This window comes from Vanacampus margaritifer, chromosome 7, assembly GCF_051991255.1.
Source record: "Vanacampus margaritifer isolate UIUO_Vmar chromosome 7, RoL_Vmar_1.0, whole genome shotgun sequence".
NCBI classification, from domain to species: Eukaryota; Metazoa; Chordata; class Actinopteri; order Syngnathiformes; family Syngnathidae; genus Vanacampus; species Vanacampus margaritifer.
In genome coordinates, this window is record NC_135438.1 from 21,583,238 (window position 1) to 21,604,681 (window position 21,444).

The 21,444-nt window shown below is 40.4% G+C and overlaps 2 protein-coding genes across 9 annotated transcripts in view; both read right to left on the bottom strand.

Annotated features, from left to right (window-relative positions):
* Positions 1-16,400, bottom strand: part of LOC144055189 (endonuclease V-like) — a 73,774-nt gene extending 57,374 nt beyond the window's left edge. For 5 of the 6 annotated variants that reach the window (XM_077570965.1, XM_077570970.1, XM_077570964.1 and 2 more), the window contains exons 1-4: positions 16,267-16,400; positions 12,596-12,767; positions 5,506-5,640; positions 2,350-2,389 (exon numbers count right to left, since the gene is read on the bottom strand). In XM_077570965.1, the coding sequence (XP_077427091.1) occupies positions 2,350-2,389; positions 5,506-5,640; positions 12,596-12,767; positions 16,267-16,304 (385 nt within the window). In that variant the 5' untranslated portion in view covers positions 16,305-16,400. The remainder of the gene's footprint in view (positions 1-2,349; positions 2,390-5,505; positions 5,641-12,595; positions 12,768-16,266) is intronic. The other variant, XM_077570966.1, reaches the window with a different exon arrangement.
* Positions 16,401-18,111: 1,711 nt separating this feature from the next.
* LOC144054941 (SEC14-like protein 1) overlaps positions 18,112-21,444 on the bottom strand; it is a 31,045-nt gene continuing 27,712 nt past the window's right edge. For all 3 annotated transcript variants that reach the window (XM_077570394.1, XM_077570393.1, XM_077570391.1), the window contains one exon: positions 18,112-20,751. In XM_077570394.1, coding sequence (XP_077426520.1) covers positions 20,646-20,751 — 106 coding nt within the window. In that variant the 3' untranslated portion in view covers positions 18,112-20,645. The remainder of the gene's footprint in view (positions 20,752-21,444) is intronic.

A 21,444-nucleotide genomic window follows, 5' to 3' on the forward strand; every position in this document is an offset into this window, starting at 1 on the left:
CCATCTAGGGGCCAAAAATAGTCATTAGGCTAACTAGATCTGCTTGAAACTTTCACCACAGCTGGCCAAGGCTTTCCTCCACCCGTTTCAAAAAAAATAAAATAATAAATTGGATGACGTCTTTTAACGTCATTGGCGGCCCTCCGTAGGTTTTTACTTGACGTCTTTTAACGTCCATGGCAGTCAAAGAGTTAAATACCCAAACATCCCTGTAACCTAAAGTCAATTTTGGTCCTACTATGGTAACATAACGGAGAACGGAAAAGTAAAACTCTCATTGTTCTGACAACATGATGTAGACAAAACTTTGAGTGGCACTCTGAGATATACCTTATGAGAGAAAATTTATAATCACAATGTCTTACTGATTAAATATGCATAGCAGTTGTCCCAGACTTACTCGTACAACCACACACTGGAGCAATTTCACTGTAGAGGCAGAAAATAACGTGATCATGCTGTGGAGAAATCAATACATTCAAATTAGGCGTGCTAAAAGTGAGAGGCAATGTAAGATGGCCGCCAATGGTTTCAATTTGCGCTACGGCGAGTCAGCGCTATTGTTAATCCATTCATATATAATAAGTCTAAAGCGCTAATTTTCCGTGTTTCCCATGCTATGCTATGCTAATATTAGCGGTGTGGCTCACTGCAGTTCCAAAAAGCATTGACGAAGCCACTCAGGTATAAAAAAAAATGTAAATAAATAAGTAACACAGCCAGCAAGTGACTGCCCATGGGCATAACAGCATTGTGTAAATTCAACACAACTATATAATGTAGTATTAAATTTAGAACATTAGTTAAATTTCAGTTATCCAACATTAATCCAATTTAAATGAAATAGTTGTGTGGGACCGGTTAACGTAACCGTGTTATTTAAATCTGATGATTGAAATCGGATATGTATATCCATGTTCATTGCAAAAACAAAAAAAAGTCATGAGCTCATTCACTCCCAGTAGGAGTAGGCGATCTTGCAAAAATTGAATAGCACGATTTTTTATTTATTAAATCACGATTTTGATTCTATCACGATTTGTTTTTTGATTAATATGAAATAGACATTAAAATAGAGTAGTATTAAACAAATAGTAGGCTAGTAAGACTACACTTATTAGTTTGTGAAAATGAACATTGTAATAATAGATACCTTTTGTAAAGAGAATGTGGAGTGTGCGCTACTTGACCAAACTGATTGGCGGTCAAATAGGGGCAGGCTGCATGGCTGTCTTTTTCAGTCAGTTGCAGAAAATGAGCTGACAAATTTTACTGATCAGACGATTCCACAGAAATGACAGATCGGGAGCCCTGTATTTCATCACACGATCTGATATCATCATATCGCCAACCCCTAACTCCCAGTCATTTTCACTGAAGCAACCCCCTTCGCTCCCGGCTGTTTTACTGGATTTTGACTGATTTTGCAAGGCCACAGAATATTCTGTTCTATTGCTATAAAAACATGGACCCTACCAGAAGAAAGATTACAGTCTCTTCTTTCATCAGGAAAATAAAATATATTTGTATCTGTTTCCATTTTGCTGCAATTAGCATTAGAATACAGCTAAATTTCATCATTATTCACAAATCTGTTTAAAACAGTGGGGGGAAAACCTTTTTGCAACGTGGCCCTGGTTGATCTCTTATACTCTGCTGCCACCTGCTGGCTGTTTTTTGTAATAACTACCATTACTTTAAACAAACATAAAACATTTTTTTTTTTTTACTTATAAATACGTCTTTGGGAGCATGGTAATATTTAAAATACAACGTATTTATACGTATTTTGGAGCAAATGAGTTAATGAAGAACTGAGATGTTGTTGCACAGTTGTATCATAGGCCCATGCATTGCAGAACATTTTAGACGGTCAATTTCAACACATTTTAAGTCTGTCAATTGTTTACAAATAAGACACCTTCACTTCGCCGCTGAAACGGGAATGTACTGTATTACGTCAGCTTCATCTTCATTATTGTCGTCAGCGTGAGTCACCCTGAGTACACATTGTTAGTACAATATCTACAATGTGTTATTCATTGATCTTCCTCTTTTGTATTACTTGACACATGTTGAAATGTTTTTGTATCGTTTTAAAAGTGGGTTTAAAGGCCTTTAAAAAATAAAATAAACTAAGTGCTACAATAATATGGCCAGAGTGTATTTCCATATCACGCACCAACTAACAAATTAAATTCAAAAACAAGAAGACCAAGAAAAAAATTTCTTCTCAGTCTGTATGGACACAATAAGAGTTATTAATTTAACAATACAGTACGTTGATTATGTCTGGAGTGGTGCAGCACCTACACTGCATGAGAAATGAGTAATTTAATGTTTTCTTACCTCTGTAGTGAAAGAGGCCATTGCCATCCACAAACAGCACCTGTTGAGACAAACACATTACCAACTAAAACATTAACACTGACAATTGATCTTAACTATAGCAATTTGCAGTATTAACTGAATCAACATGTTTTTATTTCCAGGGACATTTTATCTTTGATGCCAATCAATAACCATCACAATTATGTTAAACATCTCAATAAAATTAGTTGAAAACTCAAAATGGATTACTTTTCCTAATTTATTGGTCACAGATAATTCAACCTAATATTATTGTATTTTTTTTTTCATATGCACTTTGAAAGATGTGTAGGTGCATGTTTGCAGAATTTTCCATAATCATATATGGGTGACTATGGAAATGTTAGCTAGATGATGATCATAATGAATTGTTATTTGGGAAGTAAGCAATTCTTACCAATCGCACTTTCCCATCCATCTGTTTAAGTATCCCTTAAGGGAGGTTTTGTCTGCTGTCTTTATTATATGTTAGCATGCAACAAATGGAACTCATTAGGTTTATTACCCCTGCCAAGAGCAAAGCGCAACAGAGTTTATGTTTTCACCTATGTTTATATGCATACTGTATATATGTTTATTACCTTCACACACACAAAAGCGAAGCCCTTACGAGTTGGTGTGGATCCGCAGAGCACAGTAAGAAATTGTGATCTACAAATGACCGTGTGCCGTGTAACATTTGTCGCCATATTGCAATCAAATTACCATGCTGTGTTGGATTGGAAAGGAATATTAGCATACATTTGAATAACTGCTCTGATTAAAATTGTAAATTGATTTTATCTACACAGCACCTTTCTGTGTATAAGATCTATCATGTCACCTCCTTCATCAATGAGCAAAATGTTTGCTGTGTATCAAAAAGCTCATGCTTGGACTGATAATGCAACAATGAGAGGTATACTTCAGTAAGGTCACAGGAGCGAGGGATCAAACCCACACACTTCACACACACACACTTCAATGGAGAAGAGTGCTTAGCCATTCTTAGGTGATTTTAGCTCTGTGTTTTGGGTCATATTTTCGTTGCAAGACCTGTGACCGAGACCCTAGGCAGCACATTTCTCTCTAGAATACCTTGTTTGTCTTGAGATGTCAAAACACAGGCCTAAAACACAACAGAGACTCTGCCATGGTTCACAGTAGGGACAGTGTTCTCTTCTTTCTTTTTGCATCTGTAAACATGTTCGCTCGTGCACCTTACCAAAAAGTGCCAATGTTGTCACATCTGTCTATAGGACATTCTCCCAGAAGCTTTGTGGCTTGCCAACATGCAGTTTGGCATATTCCAGTCTCGCTTTTTTATAGGGCTGGGAATCTTTGACGGTCTCACGGTTCGATTCTATTTCCGATTTTTGTGTCTGTGATTCGATTCAGAATCGATTATTGATTCAGAGCGATTTTAGATTAAAAAAAATTTTTGATTGACAAAGATTTCTGCTTCAATTTATAGATATGCAAAGAATAGTCATGATCGTCTCCAGTCTGAATCACTAATGCTAATTAGCGCGCTACTCGTGGAACTTTTATCACTCAAAAGAACGACTATTCATACAAAATGTTTCAGGAATGTATACAGATAAGCATCTTAACATCCTACACTGCAAAAAAAAAAACTTTTATTGGAATAACCTGATCATGACTTTTTGCTTCTATGTGGCTAGAACTCAACAGTGTATCAGAACGAGCGGAACCACACTGCCCCTAAGTGGCCAAATTGTGTACAACATGAACAGTGCTCCCAATAAAGGCACACACAAACAAGGGCAAGACAGTATAAAATAATTGAAATAAAATCGATTTTGGGACTTTTAAAATCGATTCTGAATCATACTAAATGAGAATCGCGATTTTTATGAGAATCTATTTTTGGGCACAACCCTATTTTTTTTGTATTTATTTTCAACATTTATCAATTTATTTTAGACGTCTCCCATGAAGTCCATTTTGGCTCAAACAACAACGGATGGTGTGGCCTTTAATTTCTTTGGCAGTTGTTCTAAGCTCTTTGTTACCATTCATATTAACTGTCAATCTTCCTCCTGCGGTCACATCCAGGCAAGTTGGCTACAGTCCAGTTGATCTTAAATGTATGAATATGTGCAACTGTAGTCACTGGAACATCAAGTTGTATGGAGATGGTCTTATTGCCTTTACCGTTAACATGCTTGTCTCTAATTTTCTTTCGAATCTCCTGAGACAACTCTCACCTTCACTTTCTTCGGTTTATGTTAAGTGTGATATACACCATGTCACCAAACAGTGACTACTTGTAACCCTTTGAATAAACCTACTGACAAGTTTGAAAACACCTGTGATGCTAATTAAAGGGACACACCTTGGTTTAACATCTGTACAAATTGTTTTCAATCATTTCTACTAGGGGTGGGAATCTTTGAATGTCTCATGATTCGATTCGATTCCAATTTGTGGGTGTGCAATTCGATTCAGAATCGATTCTTGATTCAAAATGATTTGATTGACAATGATTTTGCTTCAATTTATAGATGTTCAAGAAATCGTAATGATCTACTCCAGTCTGACTCGCTAATGCTAATTAGTGCTCTACTCGTGGCACTTTTATCACTCAAAAGAACGGCTCCACGCTGCAAAAAAACAACTTTTATTGGAATAACTTGATTGTGACTTTTTCCTTCTACTCTCTAATGTGGCTACAACTTAACAGTGTATCAGACCGCGTGGAACCACACTGCCCCTAAGTGGCCAAATTGGGTACAACATGAACAGCGCTCCCAATAAAGGGAAGACAGTATAAAACATGTTAAATAAAATCGATTTTGGGACATTTAAAATAGATTCTGAATCGTACTAAATGAGAATCGCGATTCTTATGAGAATCGATTTTTTGGGCACACCCCTAAGAGTTTTTTTTTAATAATAATAATTCTGTTGAACCAAAAATTTAAAAGAAATGTCAGATTTTTATTGGTTGTTTTTCCTATTGTATTATTGCTTTTGTGAGTTATTCCTGTGACCACTGTGAGTTTGTCTTTCTTTAACAAATGGTACCAACAATTTTGTCCACGTGTATGTACTGTAGATAAGTGTAAAGAATATGATGGTCCCATGAATTTATTTTCACAATGCATGGGATACTCCACAATGTAATCTGACCTGAGGCACAAGAGCGGGCTTTTCCCTTTCAAGCCGCTGCAAAGCCTCCAAGAAGAAAGGCGTTTCTCTGAAGGCAAGAAAGCCTGCCATGTAGGGTGCTGTCAGTGTCACCATCTGGCTGTCCCCATAGAGCACCTGGAGGAAGAAAGGAGTCAGAAAGATTTCAAATACCTCCAAATGCAGCCGGATTTACAAATAAACACAAACTATTAGACACAATTTATTGTCGAGGGGCTCTTAAATTGATGAAATATCCAGAGGGAAGCAAAAATAAACAATTGAGATAACCAGTATGCACACCTTCCAATAACTGTTAAAGTGTATGTGTTCAGAATTAACCATCACATTCAAACTGTATGATTGATTTGTTTTTTAATGACATCATGAGATACAAGTTTCTAAAATAATTTCCAGTTTAATACATTTTGAGGAAACTTTATTTGTAGGGATGTTCAATACCACTTTTTCTCAGACCAATCCCGATACGAATATCCAACTCTTGAGTACTTACCAATACTGATACCAAGTGCAGATACTAGTACTTTTGATACATAAAACTTCCCCACACACAAAAAAAAACAGCAGATAATTTTAAGAAAGACCTATATGTCCTAATATACTGTATATAAAATTGCATGAAATTAATAACATTTTTCTATGATATTTTCCTTTTGTACATGAAAGACATATTTTGTAGAAAATACACAATAAAATGAATTAAAAAATAAATAAATAAAACAAATAATCCAGTGGCCAGAAAAAGTCCCAATCAAAAGATGTGGTTGTACATCTTATTTCTAAGCTATACAATGAAGTGCAAAGAATTAAATTGAAAACAATAGTGCTTCAATTAACATTAGAAATGTCTACCATTTACCAGCTATCAACCTTACATGTTTTTAGTTCCTGATTGTAAAACAAGCACAATCGCGGCTGCCGAAACCAGAGTCGATCTCTGTTGCAAGTACCGATACATTGAAATATGGTGTCGATACCGATTTTGGGAAGAAAAAAAAATACAGATTACAGATTAATCTGACGATTATTTAAAAATAAATATTTATTGCATAAAATTATCCCCCCCTCACCCAATTCATTTGAATGGGATCTTCCCTTCGCTTTTAGTATTAGCGCTAGGCTAGCGATGTTTTAAAAACAAAGCATGTTTTGTATTTAAATATACAGTGGATGTAATTCTTATCATCGTGTGTTTAGTTTTACAGTTAACTCCAACTGTAGTGTCATTAAACATCTTGAAGGACGCTTAGGGACAACAGAATAACCAGAATAACATACGCTACACACATGCTAGTTGTTAATGCTACGCAAGCAAAATGATGCATTCAGAGTACTTTCACATAGTCAGAAACTTCGGTTTTCTTCGATGATAACGTTTTAAGGGGAAAATAATCGGCCATTTGGCCAAATTAGCCGATTGTTTTGGCCGGTGTTTGAAAGGCAATGATCGGCCAATTATAATCGGCGGCCAATAATAATCGGCGGCCAATTAATCAGTCGGGCCCTATTGCACATTATTACTAAGGATGTGGCTGTGTACAGAATCACATTCAAACTTATATTGGAGTCAGCCCACACCTGCCACCATTTAATGTGCAATTTATTAACCACAAATAAAGTCTAGATGTTGTAATATGATTTTCCTGATATTTTTGTAGTCACATCACAGAGCACAAGCCATGGTCGGCAGAGCGCTTCCACAGCATGAGAGGGATTTCATTGTTCAAAAGGTATCAGTAGAAGGGTTCAAAAGAATTTCCAAGGCATTCGATATACCAAGGAACACAGCGAACAAAATAATAACAAAAAGTAAATAAATAAATAAAAAAATACAGCCTGGAGGGACTGAACTTTTAAGCCATAATTGAAAAAGGTATGTATGGATGCAAACACACTGCTCATCAACAAAAGAACATCATAGTTACAGTAGAGTGCAGTGGTGAAGGTTTAGCCAACATGGAGGGAATGATAACCAGCTCCAAATACCAGTTAGTATTAGCACAAAACCTTCAGGCTTCTGCTAGAAAGTAAAAAAATAATCAAATCAATAAAAAAAAATTGTCAGGAAAAACCGGGTAGAACACCTGAACTTTATTTAAGGTAATTAGCAAAGCTAAGCACTTCGATTAATCGGCAACAATGCCCACCTTGTGGCAAAAAAGTCCTTGGATATTTGTATCCTTGAATTTTGAGGAAAATAAAATTATGTGAATCTTTAAAATAAAAAAACTAAATAAATTTTAAAAAGTCAAATAAAAAGACTGTATACTAAAACAGTAACTGCAAAACAAATACTGGGTGTTCCTGCTCGTTTTGGCCTCTTAGGGGCAGTGTGGTGCCATGCATCCATGGTGTACACGCTTACAATGAGAACAGAAAAAAGTTGTGATTTAATTCTATTAAAATAACTTGTTTTTCACAAATTGGGAATAATATGTGCCTTGAAGTAGTGTTATCTTAATGGTTATATGTTTCCACAGAATTTGTGTGTGAATATTCGTTATTTGACACAACTCCCGAAGTTTATGCTAATTCCCAGTTAGCATTTGAATGGGATCCTCCATTCACTTGCATTAGCATTACCGCTAGGCTCATGATGTGTTAAAAACGAAGCATGTTTTGTATTTAAATACACACTGTATGTTATCCTCCTTATCTTGTGTTTAGTATTACAGTTAACTCCAACTGGAGTGTCATTAAACAGCTTAAAAGACGCTTAGGGACACAAAGGGTCTAGCTGCAGACCAGTGGCGTAAGTATCGACGGTGCAGCCGGTGCGACGCACAGATTTATTTTGTAGACAGACAAATGATCATTTCCACCTCCTATACCAGCTGATCATTTATTCTGCTTCATTTTCCTAGTTGTACTGCAAACAAAAGTACGAGAAAACATGAATGCAGTGTCAAAGACGTTACAAGGAATAGATTTCAACATCCAAAAAGCAAACACAATTCAGACCCTGTAAGCAAACCGACATGACTTTGACCAGGTGAAGCGCATCTGTGCAGCAAAATGGGGAGCACAGACTGAGTTGATGGAAATGCGCAAAAGGAGAGTGGAACTCCACTTGGATGAACTTTGTGAAGATAAAAGGCTCGGTGATGGTGAAAGTTATTTCACAATCAATGCCCTCAATGACAGCTTGGACATCGTTATCAGCCAGCTTTCACAGAGGTTCATTTCTATGCGTGAAACTAACCATGTGTTTCCACGCTATCCACCCGGAAACAGTGAAAAAACGCAGGATGACACGCTTCACCAAGATGCACAGCGCCTTGCGGACCAATACAGCAGGCATTTATCCTCCAGTTTCCACCGACCAACTCCTTGCATTCAGAGCCTGCTTTAAGTCTAGCAAAAGAGCCAAATGTGAAGGATCTGGCTAAGATGCTAATTGTGGAAAACAGCACTATCGCAGCTTCATTTGCTGATGTTTGTCTTGTCGCGACTGCAGAGCGCTCATTCTCCAAGCTGAAGCTGATAAAGACATATTTAAGGAGCACGGGACAAGAACGACTATCTATTGAGAAAAGGAGAGCAAGGTCTTTAGACCTGAGGAGCGTCATAAATGACTTTGCTGAGCGCAAGGCCCGCAAGATGACCTTCTAATGAGTGAGTGCAACTTCTTTTTATGAAGTGAAATTAGTGGATGTAAATCTATGGCAAATAATTTTGGCTGATTTAGGGACAGCAAAAATATTAGATCCAAAGTCAATTTTGACAAATTCATGTCACAGACATGTCTTTTACACATTTGAGAACTATTTTAGCATGTTGAAAAGTTGAATAATATGAGACCTTTAAGACTCGGGGTACTGCAATATGCTTAATCCAACAATCCTGCACAATTGAGTAGTAGGCTTTCATGTATTATGTGTAAACCAACTTTAATTAAATTGAAAGGAAATTTGACATTGTTTTCCTCTCTTCTTCATCACTCAATGTTCAGTCAACAGTTATAATTTTACAGCAATGTACATGACTGTCAAATTAAGTGAACAATTAGACAGGTTCACTTAATTTGCTGTCGTGTCTAGTACAGCACCACGTCAATATATATACATATTCTCACTGACCAAAATTCAATTCATTGTGAATTAATATTTCCATCACAACATAAATCAGATTCCACCCACCTAGTTGTTCAGACAAACCAAATGCGTGCGTTTAAGACACGATGTATTGCAATTACACTCCATTCACTATTCGGTGGTGCTGCGCTACAACTTTGGTGTTCAAATGGGGGTCACGTGTTTCTGGTGGTGACGAAACAGTAGTTAGTAGTTAAAACAGCGAAATATACTCAAAAATACAAATACTACTACTTAATGCTAGTTTGAGTTAAGATTATGGTTATGTTTAGTGTTATAGTTACGATTAGGCTTAGTAAAAAAAATAAGATAGAATTGGAGGTCACGTGTTTCCGACAGAGCGGAGTCAATTGGAATATTTATTTATTTTTTACCTTCAAAACAAACCAAAAATGCACTCAGTGGCCATTCTGTGACAATACTTTCAATCATTTTATTCATCATGTTAATACACTGGATGCTTTCATTTAAAGTTCACAGTTAATTATTAATGCCTTTACACAGTTTACCAAATGTGTGGTATGGAAAAATAAATGCAAAATATTGCTAATGCCAGTGCATTGTTTTTCTTCTCCAAAACATAAAATGGACTCAGCAGTTGTTCTGTGACAAAAAAAAGAAGGTATTTACATGTCATTACACTGGGTGACTTATCTAAACATAGGTCACACACAGGTTAAAAAATGTTTGTTAGCAAAAATGTAATGCAATTATGGTGATGCCATTGAATTGTTTTTCTTCTAAACAAAATTGCACCCAGTGAGCTATGCTGTGACAAGAAAGAAAATAATATTGACTTCACATGATCTAAGACAAACAGTCATTAAGGATCAAGGTAATTCATCATCACTCTCCTCACCCTTTTCCCCTCAGCCTCATTGCAGTCAGTCAGATAGTTGTTACACTGTATGGGAGGCTGTGAGTCCGCTTTTGCTCCCAGCACCGAGGGTTCAACCACCGCCTCCTTCCGGGCCTCACAATAGTTGTGGAGGACAAAGCAGGAGTAAATAACAAATGGCAAGCCATTCAGGTTTATGTCCATAGGCCTTTTGAGAGCAGCAAATCTGGACTTTAACCGGCCAAAGCACACTCTATTACCATACGTGCTCGACATAAACACAACCCAAAGTACTGCTCCTGAGGTGTTGAGCCACCATTTGAATACTCCTTCAACAGGTAAGGAAGCAGGGGGTAGGCAGGGTTTCCAAGAAGAAAAATAGGAATTTGATCTTCACCATCCACAATCTGTTTTTTGGAAGCAGGAATCTTGTCATCTTGTCATCTTGTCTTTAAATAATTGTTCAACTTGGAATTTGCAAAGACCCCGTGCATCATGCACACTTCCAGGCCACTTTATCACAACATCCATGAATCTACACATATAATCACACGTTGATGGAATATTTGCCTTTCCTGTTAATGTAATCCATAGAGTTGGTAGAAGGCTGCTTTATTTATATGTGGGTGCCGTCCACAGCTCCAAAACACTGTGGCATGCCATGCGGACGGTGAAAGCCTGCAAACCAATTCCTCAGCGTTGGGCTCCGTAAAAGGCAGCTTGATGTAGGTAGGAGCCAGGTTGATGGTGATCGCGCAGCATGTCTCTCTTACGATGACCGACACAGCCTGCCGAGACACACCGAAGGGGTTAGCAGTCTTCCGGAGCCTTCCTTCGTCGCGTAAATAGTACAACGTCAAAGCCACCCTTTTGACTGGGCCAATTGGGATCCTCGTGTTTTTGGTTTTTCACTCAATGTATGGGCTCAGTTTTTCGCTCAGGGTGACGAGAAAGGACCGAGACATGCGGAAGTTCTCCCTCCATTCATTATCGACAACTCGCCCATTGACAAAGTTGTCCCACCAGCTGCTGGTTTTGCCTGGTCTTACCCAAAATTGTGGTGGCCGTGGCTCATGGTGTAGAGACGGTCGTTCAGTAACCAGAAGGTCGGCTGTTCGATCCTCGCTCTCCCCAAGTCACGTGTCGTTGTGTCCTTGGGCAAGGCACTTCACACACGTTGCCTCAAGTGCTACTCACACTGGTGTATGGAAGGTGCGAATGTTTAGAGGTAGTTGGAAGGGCCGTAGGCGCACACTGGCAGCCACGCTTCCGTCAGCCTGCCCCAAGGCAGCTGTGGTTACTTAAGTAGCTTACCGCCACCACAGTGTGAATGTGTGAGTGCATGAATAAGGTATACATTCCATTGTAAAGCATTTTTGAGTGTCTAGAAAAGCGCTATATAAATCCAATGCATTATTATTATTATTATTAAAATCTTCGTCTGCTTGCACTTCTCGCCATCTTGCGCGGTGGATATGAAGAGGGCTGGTATAATATCTTATTAATTTCCACCCTTTGTTGAACGTGGGAATAAAGAATCACTATATTTTGTTGTAAGAGCATAAGCAAGCTAAGGAAGTTGTGCAAAAACACTACGACACTATCAGTCATTGTTGTTGACAAACTGGCGGTTCGCGCGCAGTCACGCGAGAATTGGAATATACGTCATCAAACTACGACAATGTGTCGGCATCAAGCTGCGACCATTACGTCATCACTGCTGCATATGGTCTCCAGACGGAAGCTTATGGGTCGCGTTTTGAAATCTTTCCACTCTGGAGCCGATTTCAAAAGTGATCGGTTTCAAGCTCCGAAACCGCGCCATCGTGTGAACGAACAACCTAAACGGTAAGAAACTTGTAAGGATACATTGAAACTGGCTTTCGTGTGGACGGGGCCTACAAAATGTGAGTCCACACACATCTGCCACCATTTAAAGTAGCTCTGATTAACCCCTAATGAAGTTCAGCTGTTCATTTCTATGTGGTAGAAGTAAAGAAATTGATTTCACCCCAAAAAGTCGGAACAAAAGCAATGAATGAAAATGTTTCAAAGGATACAACAAAATGTTAGTCATGGGTTTATTAAGTGATCACATTGGTGTCTTAAAAAGTGTAGTCAAAGAGCGAACACAGCTCACCTCAAGGTCAGGGTAGCTGAGCACAACGAGCTGGGAGCAGGCATTGATGTCATCACCTTTGATGAAGGAGAGGTCCAGTCCAGCAACCCGTTCCAGTCCCGAGAAGTCTGGCCTCTTCTGCCAGTCTTCCGTGTCCTCCTCCACCACTTGCTCTCTGAGACAAGCCTGCTCACTGCACACATGACACAGGACCAATGCAAAAAAAAAAAGTACATGCTGAGCATTATATTTAACAATAAAGTCCACGATATCATGGTTCATCATTTGTACGCCTGGGATTTCTTTATAGTATTTTACAGTGTACAGCTCATGACCATAAGTGAGAGTAGGAACGTAGATCGACCGGTAAATCGAGAGCTTTGCCTTTCGACTCAGCTCCTTCTTCACCACAACAGACCGATACAGAGTCTGCATCACTGCACACGCACCGATTCGCCTGTCGATCTCCCGCTCCAACCTACCCTCACTCGTGAACAAGACCCCGAGATACTTGAACTCCTCCACTTGGGGCAGTATCTCATCCCCGACCCGGAGAGGACACTCAACCCTTTTCCGGCTGAGGACCATGGTCTCGAATTTGGAGGTGCTGATCTTCATTGCAACCGCTTCACACTGGGCTGTAAACCGCTCAAGTGAGAGTTGAAGATCACAGCTTGAAGAAGTCAACAGCACCACATCATCTGCAAAAAGCAGATGTGCAATATTGAAGCCACCAAACCGGACCCCCTCAACGCCTCGGCTGCGCCTAGGAATTCTGTCCATAAAAGTTATGAACAGAATCGGTGACAAAGGGCAACCTTGGCGGAGTCCAACCCTCACTGGAAACTAATTAGACTTCCTGCCGGCAATGCACACCAAACTCTGACATCGGTCGTACAGGGACCGAACAGCCCGTATCAGGGGGCTCGGTACCCCGTACTCCCAAAGCACCCCCCACAGGACTCCCCGAGGGGCACGGTCAAACACCTTCTCCAAGTCCACAAAGCGCATGTGGACTGGTTGGGCGAACTCCCATGCACCCTCGAGGACCCTGCCAAGGGTGTAGAGCTGGTCCACTGTTCCACGGCTGGGACTAAAACCACACTGCTCCTCCTGAATCCGAGATTCGACTTCCCGACTACCCTCCTCTCCAGTAACCGATGAAACGACTACAAAGTCGATCATGTGCACATATGGACACCATTGTGTTTGAACATGATGTTCATTATAGACTAGGGGTGGCCAAGTTCGGTCCTCGAGAACCCCTATCCTGCCTGTTTTCCATGTATCCCTCCTTCAGCGCAGCTGAATCTAATGTCCGGCTCATTAGCACGCTTTGCAGAAGCCTGATAACAATCCTGATCATGAATCACGTGTGTGAGTGGAGAGAAACATGGAAAACAGGCTGGATAGTGGCTCTTAAGGACCGAACTTGGCCACCCTTGTGACAGTCTGTGGCGAGCACAGAAGTCCAATAATAAAACACCACTTGGGTTCTGGTCGGGGGGCAGTTCCTCCCAATCACGCCCCTCCAGGTCTCACTGACATTACCTACGTGAGCGTTGAAGTCCCCCAGCAGAACGAGGGAGTCCCCAGATGGAGCGCTCTCCAGCACACCCTCCAAAGACTCCAGAAAGGGTGGGTACTCTCACCGTGGGCAACTCCAGAGTGGAAGAGAGTTCAACCCCTCTCGAGAGGATTGGTACCAGAACCCAAGCTGTGTGGAGGCAAGTCCGACTATATCTAGTCGGAACTTCTCGGCCTCATACACCAGCTCGGGCTCCTTCCCTGCCACAGAGGTGACATTCCACGTCCCGAGAGCTAGCTTCAGTAGCTGGGGTTTGGACCGACAAGGTCCCCGCCTTTGGCTGCCGCCCAGCCCACTGCGCACCCGATTCCTTTGGCTCCTCCCACAGGTGGTGAGCCCATGGGAAGGGGGATCCATGTTGTCTTTTCGGGCTGAGCCCGGCCGGGCCCCATGAGTATAGGCCCGGCCACCAGACGTGCGCCTTTGAGCCCCGCCTCCAGAGGGGGGCCCCGGTGACCCGCGCCCAGGCATGGGAAACCGTGATCCAAAATTGAGGTTCATCATAGCGGTCTTTTTGAGCCATGCTTTGATTGGTCCCTCACCTAGGACCTGTTTGCCATGGATGACCATACCAGGGGCATGCAGCCCCAGACATAGCTCCTCGGCTCATTGGGACACGCAAACCCCACCACCACGATAAGATGATGACTCACGGAGGAGTCAAATTTACACTACAGAATTTACTGTGCAGGCTTTCTTGATGGATGGATGCTGTCAGATCTTTGTTTTGGGGTCTGGTAGCCCTCATTTTTCTCTTTATAGTACTATATTGTGGCTCTCTTTTTCCTCTTGTAATACAGCATGATTTATAATTGTCAGTATCTCAAAATGAATCCTTCTGACAAGCCCACCCATTTGCCGGAGCGGGTTACGTCACACAAACACACGCACGCACTCACTCACGCAGTCACGCATGCACGTAAGCACGCACACACACACAAAGGTTTGTTTTACTATCTTTGTGGGGCCATCTCCATCCATCCATCCATCCATCCATTTTCTTGGCCGCTTTTTCCTCACAAGGGTCGCGGGGGTGCTGGAGCCTATCCCAGCTGGCTTCGGGCAGGAGGCGGGGTACACCCTGAACTGGTTGCCAGCCAATCGCAGGGCACACAGAGACGAACAACCACACTCACAATCACACCTAGGGACAATTTGGAGTGTTCAATTAACCTGCCATGCATGTCTTTGGAATGTGGGAGGAAACCGGAGTACCCGGTGAAAACCCACGCAAGCACGGGGAGAACATGCAAACTCCACCCAGGTAGGCCGAAGCCCGGACTCGATCTCACGTCCTCTGCACTGGGAGGCGGACGTGCTAACCAGTCAGCCACCGTGCTGCCGTGGGGCCATCTCATTGACATAATTGATTTCCTAGCCCCTTCCCCTAACCCAACTATCAAAAATGATTGCCTACCCCTATTCCTTACCCTAACCTCAACCATAACGCATTTCAAACCTAAACTCTAAAACCAAGTCTTGACCCTCAAAAAGAGGTCTTGAGTTGTGAGGACCGGCCAAATGTTTTGGTCCTCACAATGTCGTATGTAGAAGTACACGCACACGCACACACGCACGCACACACACAAGCAGTAGCAAAATAACTTTGTGTTTTTTTGCTGCTGCCTGTCTTGGCCAGGTCTCTCTTGAAATAAAGGTTCTCAATGGGACCGACCCAGTTAAATAATTAAAATATATAAATAAAATAAAATATTTCCCCTTTTTATTTATTTATTTATTTATTTGTTTATTACAGATGATGAGGTAATGAGTGCAATACCATATCTGCATTACAAATTCTTCCTTAAAGATAACAACAATGCTCAGTTTTGACTGACACAAACCAAGGTTGTCATTTCTATCTGTGGTTTAAACTGCGCTACAAAATACTGATAACTGTTTCTAATCATTTGGTTCGTACAAGTGAGTGTGTTGAGCCATAATATTGGGTATTTACTCAAAACTGAGCAATGTTAACTTCGGAGAGAAAGAATGATAGACAGCGCTCTTGAATTGTGACAAGTGGTTCTATCTACTACTCGTTCAGAACACGGATTATTGATCAAACATAAACATAAGTATACTATTTCGCAAACACACTGACCTTTCCCACTGCTTGACCAACTCATCTGTTGGAGACATTTATTCTATAGAACGGGTTGACAGAAGACATTCGATTGTCATTTTATTTACTGCTACTCTGGGTACATTGCTTCCGTGTGTGACGTCATCCCTGCGCCTGAACCCTGCGAAAGCATCACCTATGTTAACACTACCGTCTAGCGGCACAAAGGCGAAACACAGTGACTATTAAAACAAAAGGACCAAAAGTGGCACCATTTTAACAAACTTACCATCAAATAAAGACTTGAAATTAAATACATATACAGTACCTGTTGTTCCCAGTTACAATTAATTAATGACACTTTCAAAATCCCTGTAAAGTGAAAATGAACGTGCCTTTTTAATTTGACACAGAAAAAAGTTAACAGCCTACTACTGCTAAACTTGAATGAGGTAGACTATGCCTAAACCAATTCAAGCTATTCTCTCCGCTATCAATGCGCTGGTCCACGCTCAATTGTCATCTGCCAATCAAATACCACTACTAGTCCTGTAAAAAATAATGCTACTTCATCTAGCAGCATTATTATGCCTGCAGAAAACTACATATTTGTGCTATTAAAAAATTATCCCACAATGCACTCTAAAGTGGTCACGTAAGACTTTTAAATGGATTTAGTTAGTTAGTTATAGTTAGTTTAGTTTGTTAAATCCTTGAATATATGTGCTCTTTTTTTTGTAACAGGATATTTCCTTGCCACTGATTGTGTCATGTGATCGTGTCAAACCCCCCAATAAATTTTTTAACATGTTAAAAAAAAATCTGCGCCAAGAAAAAGGGTTTGACAGGATAAAGAGGGTTTGAGAGTGCGGCAAGACGTTTTGCCACATTGAAAGAAGCCGGCAGAAAAATCAACACTCGCTTCGTGGACGGACCCTCCCTAGTCTGCACCGCTCAGTGAGATACAGGCTTAATGGTTGTAAAAACGAGAATACGAAGAGGGCCAAAACTGTGATATTGGTCGTTACCGGAGCCCTTGAGCAACTATGTGTCATTTTTAGTTGATGGCAAGTGACAAAATGGCCACCCCCTGGGATGGATAGACAGGTGCATTTTACTGTTTACCTCAAATTCTACAAATGCAATATTAATCACTTTAACGTGTTTAGAAAAGTGGGGCAGCATGGAACGCATTATTGTTGTTAAGAAAGGTATTGGGTTGACTTTCCCTTTAATTTTGAAATGCAACATCAGATCTGTGTGAGACTTCCTGGGAGAAATTCTGAGTTAATATGCTTACTTGCTGTAATGTAGAGTATATAAACACAATCTTTGTGGTGGATGGCTTTTGATTGGAGGCTGACCGCAGTGCAGTACTTTAGGCTTCAGCCCCACAGACTAAATTACTATTTCCCGTGGAATGCCAGTAGTCCACATTATTATACTAATATACTAATACATATTCTCTGGTAGGGAAGGAAAAAGAGCAGAACATCAACTCATTTTAAGATTCTAATTTCTGCCGAATTTGGAAAGCGGGTGGGTTCAGTCATGGTCAGTGATTTCAACTTTCACAAAGTTTTGTGGATGCTTTCTCAGCCTTGTGATCAAATTTTAATAGCAAAAGTGGATACAGGAAATTAAATAAGGCAAATGTGTTCCTTTGGCTTACTCTCATTTCTTTAGCGCTGTAAAGTCTTTATGCAATTTTTTCCCCTAACATTTTTACCATGACAACAAATAGAAAGAAATCATCAGGTTTATTAGGCATTTCCTGCTTTAAACAAGTGCTTTTGCACAGCGAGAATTTTCAATAGATCTATTTTAGTAAGTAAAGATAAAATAATGTTGGTTTAAGTAACATGCAAATGAATAGGACACAACTGTACATAATTCAAGTTTAATGTTCTCCACACAAAAAAGCAAAGGCGCAATATTCTCATGAATTGAAACAAGTACTTTTTACATAATATCTCGCATAAAGATAGGAGATATGCAACTTTGCCAGAGTAGGAAGCGGACAAACAAACACATGGAAAAGTAATGACAAACATTTTATAGCCCTCAAGAGATCTTTGAGAATGTACACGTGATGGAAATCAGAGCAGCAGGATACAGAAAACGTGACGGGTCTCCGGTATCGCAAACACTGAATTCACGTGGTAATGAAAATACTGGATCCAAGATCACTTTATGCCCATGGCTTCAATTTCAGCAAGGCAGTTGTACAAATCTAAGGTCCACTCTGTTAGATATACAAAAAAAGTACTTACTGTAGGTCTGCTTCTGCATATTTAATCATACTACCAGTTAAATAAAATGGATGAATCTGTATAAAGAATTAGCTGACTGTGTGGGTCCAGACATGCTTCAAATTGGGATTGTGTACAGTACATACATTTTACAGGCATGTCATATTTTCACTGCTGTTTCCAGCATTCATTCTTGTACATCCATACATGATAGCCCTCATTCGTAGGAGGTAAAACATTTCACATTATTGCAAATATTCCACACACAAAATCTTGACCTTTCATTTGGAGATAAAAACAGTTTTGTGTATCTAAAACATGCACGGTGAGTATCCTTTGGAGTTCTTCTATGTGTCCTTAGAGATAGCATTTGATGACTCGTGGCAATTTACAGTCAAGTCATCAATGCTTGTTCTAATCCAGTTAGAAATGATGTTTTTAGACAATGATGATTATTCATTAATTGACTTGAAAAGAGCAGCTGTTTCTACGTGAGTCTTACAAAGGCTAAAATGGTATTAATTGACAATTTAAAAAATGGCTTTTTTGTTTTTTACAAATAGCAGACTGGTGAACCAAGTCACTATGTGTAACGTGCATGCAGTAACAAACCACTGTTTCAACCCCATCAAGTATGTCAAAAACAGTAGCAATCCTCAAACATAATTAGTACATGTAGAGATTTTTTTTCAACTAAAACACTGTCAAATGATAAACATTATTATAAAGATATTCAACCTTATGCACACAGAAATGCAGTGGTGCCAAATCCAGGTCCAGAAAGTAAAAATCCTGCCACAGTTTGGCTTTAGCCTCAGGTGCTAGTTAGCTAGCTTAATAGCTAGATCCCATGGTGCTAGGGAGCTAGCTAGCTAAACTGTGGCAGGGTTTTTACTTTCTGGACCAGGATTTGCCACCTTTGCAGAAATGACATATGTCACCACCCTCCCCTCAAAAAGTCAAATGATGGCAGCTCTGTCCGATTATATGATGACCTCGTACAATTGAGGCAATTTGGCAATGAATTTGTTGATCTCGAGCACGTTCACAAACAAGAATGCAAAGCAAACTTGCGGTGCCCATGGTGAAAAAAAGGGCTGAGTTACTTGTTTATGATCAAACACACATAGTGGCTCAGGTTGCCTTTGTGCCTGCCTGTGCATTACATTAAGGTCACCTGCAATCAGCCCTCACCATCACCGCCATCTACAAATGGACATCTCAATGATAAATATAAATATGTCACACAGTAGAAATCTATGTTATTGCTTCAAGCACTATAGAGTGAGATGCTGGTAAAGAAAGCTGTTCATAGCATGGTCGACGGGCCGAGCCCTCAAAATGACGGCGGGGCCTGCCAAATCAAGGTCAGGATGCTCAGAGAACATCTGGACACCAGTAGATGACAATTCCCAATCCGTTTGACTCCATTTGTATTGCCATGATTCAATAAGCCCCACCCACTCGGGAGCGTTGTTTGTTTTGAAAACATATGCATGTTATTGGAAACAAATTTCCGTAAACTGTGTTTTCAAAGTGTAAGAAGCCCATACAAATGTTCACAATGGATTTGTGGGTTACGATGTGCAACTTTTGAGGATCAGTTCTTGAATAAATGTTAATGTAAAGTTCAACAAGAGTGTTGGATTTTCTACACTGCTCTCTACATTGAAACAGATCTCTGTTCTAATATCATGAGAGCAAAGTCAAACATGTGTAACAGAAGTTCCAATCTTCTACAGTCGCGCTCAAGAATGAGGGGCGCGTCATCTGATTATTGCCTACGGAATTTTGGAGTGTAAAAGTAAATGCCTATACAGTATATAATAACAGCGCCTCCAGTGTCTTCATCCATTCAAACGTGCTGCTCCTGGGATGAAAATATTGCTTCTTTTAACCTCCCAAGATGCCTTTAACATTTGCACTCTAATTAAGCCACAAACTTGAATTCTCCTAATGCTCGGTCTCATTCGTTACCTAGCAAAGACACCAAGTACTGAAATATGACCTTTGTGCAAAAACAGAAAAAAATAATCAGCCCTTTAAAAGGAGGTCACGCACTCTCTCTTCTTTTTTTTCTTCTTTTTTCGAGCCACGATTTGCTCTCTGCTGGTCAGCATCCAAAGTTGAAAATGGTGTCGAGGCGGTGCTCTCCGACTGCTCTGTCTACCTGGAGATCATCGAGCTGGACTGGGATTGGTTGGATGAAGTGGTGGCAGCGCTTAGCTGAGAGAAGCCACTGTGGCTCGACTCCAAGCTGGTCATCGAACCCCTGCAACGAGAGACACAGACTGGTAAGGGAAAATAACCTTTACATTTTTCCAGCTACAAATATAGCCCCAGTTTGACCAACTAAATGAGCATCATGTGACCATGACGCACACTTCTACCAGGATCGACTCATCGGTACTCAATGCTTTAGGTTCTATCAGAGGCCATAACACCCTGCAGCAGGGTCACCAACGTGGTGCCCGCTATGAGGAGACATTTGTCTAAAAAATATTCACTGTGGTGATTTTCACGTGTTTTTCAAATCCGCAAATGTATCTGCGATTTTCACACGTCTCTTCTTCTGCTGTTGAATTTTCTTCTTCTACGCCACTAAAGCAGCAGCGGCCAAAGAAGAAGATTGCCTTTCGAGTAAAGCTAAAGGAAGCTCAAGAGAAACAAACTTAAAATAAGGTTGCATTTTGTTTCCCAACTTGTGCAAAATAAACACATAATGACAGGTCAGATAAAGACTCGATTTCTGTTTTTCAATGTCTAATTTTAAACGAGAAACAGAAACGGTTTGTTCCCGTTCAATGGAGACAGTAACACTGCCTCCCCGTGGACGGCGGAGGAACGGGCCTTAGACACGCGAATATCTGAGAGCTAGTGTGTGTCTGAATATCTCAAAAAAGCGTGATGTTTGTCTCAAAAATAAATTAGCGTGCGCAACGATCCACAAACGCACTTTTGCCAA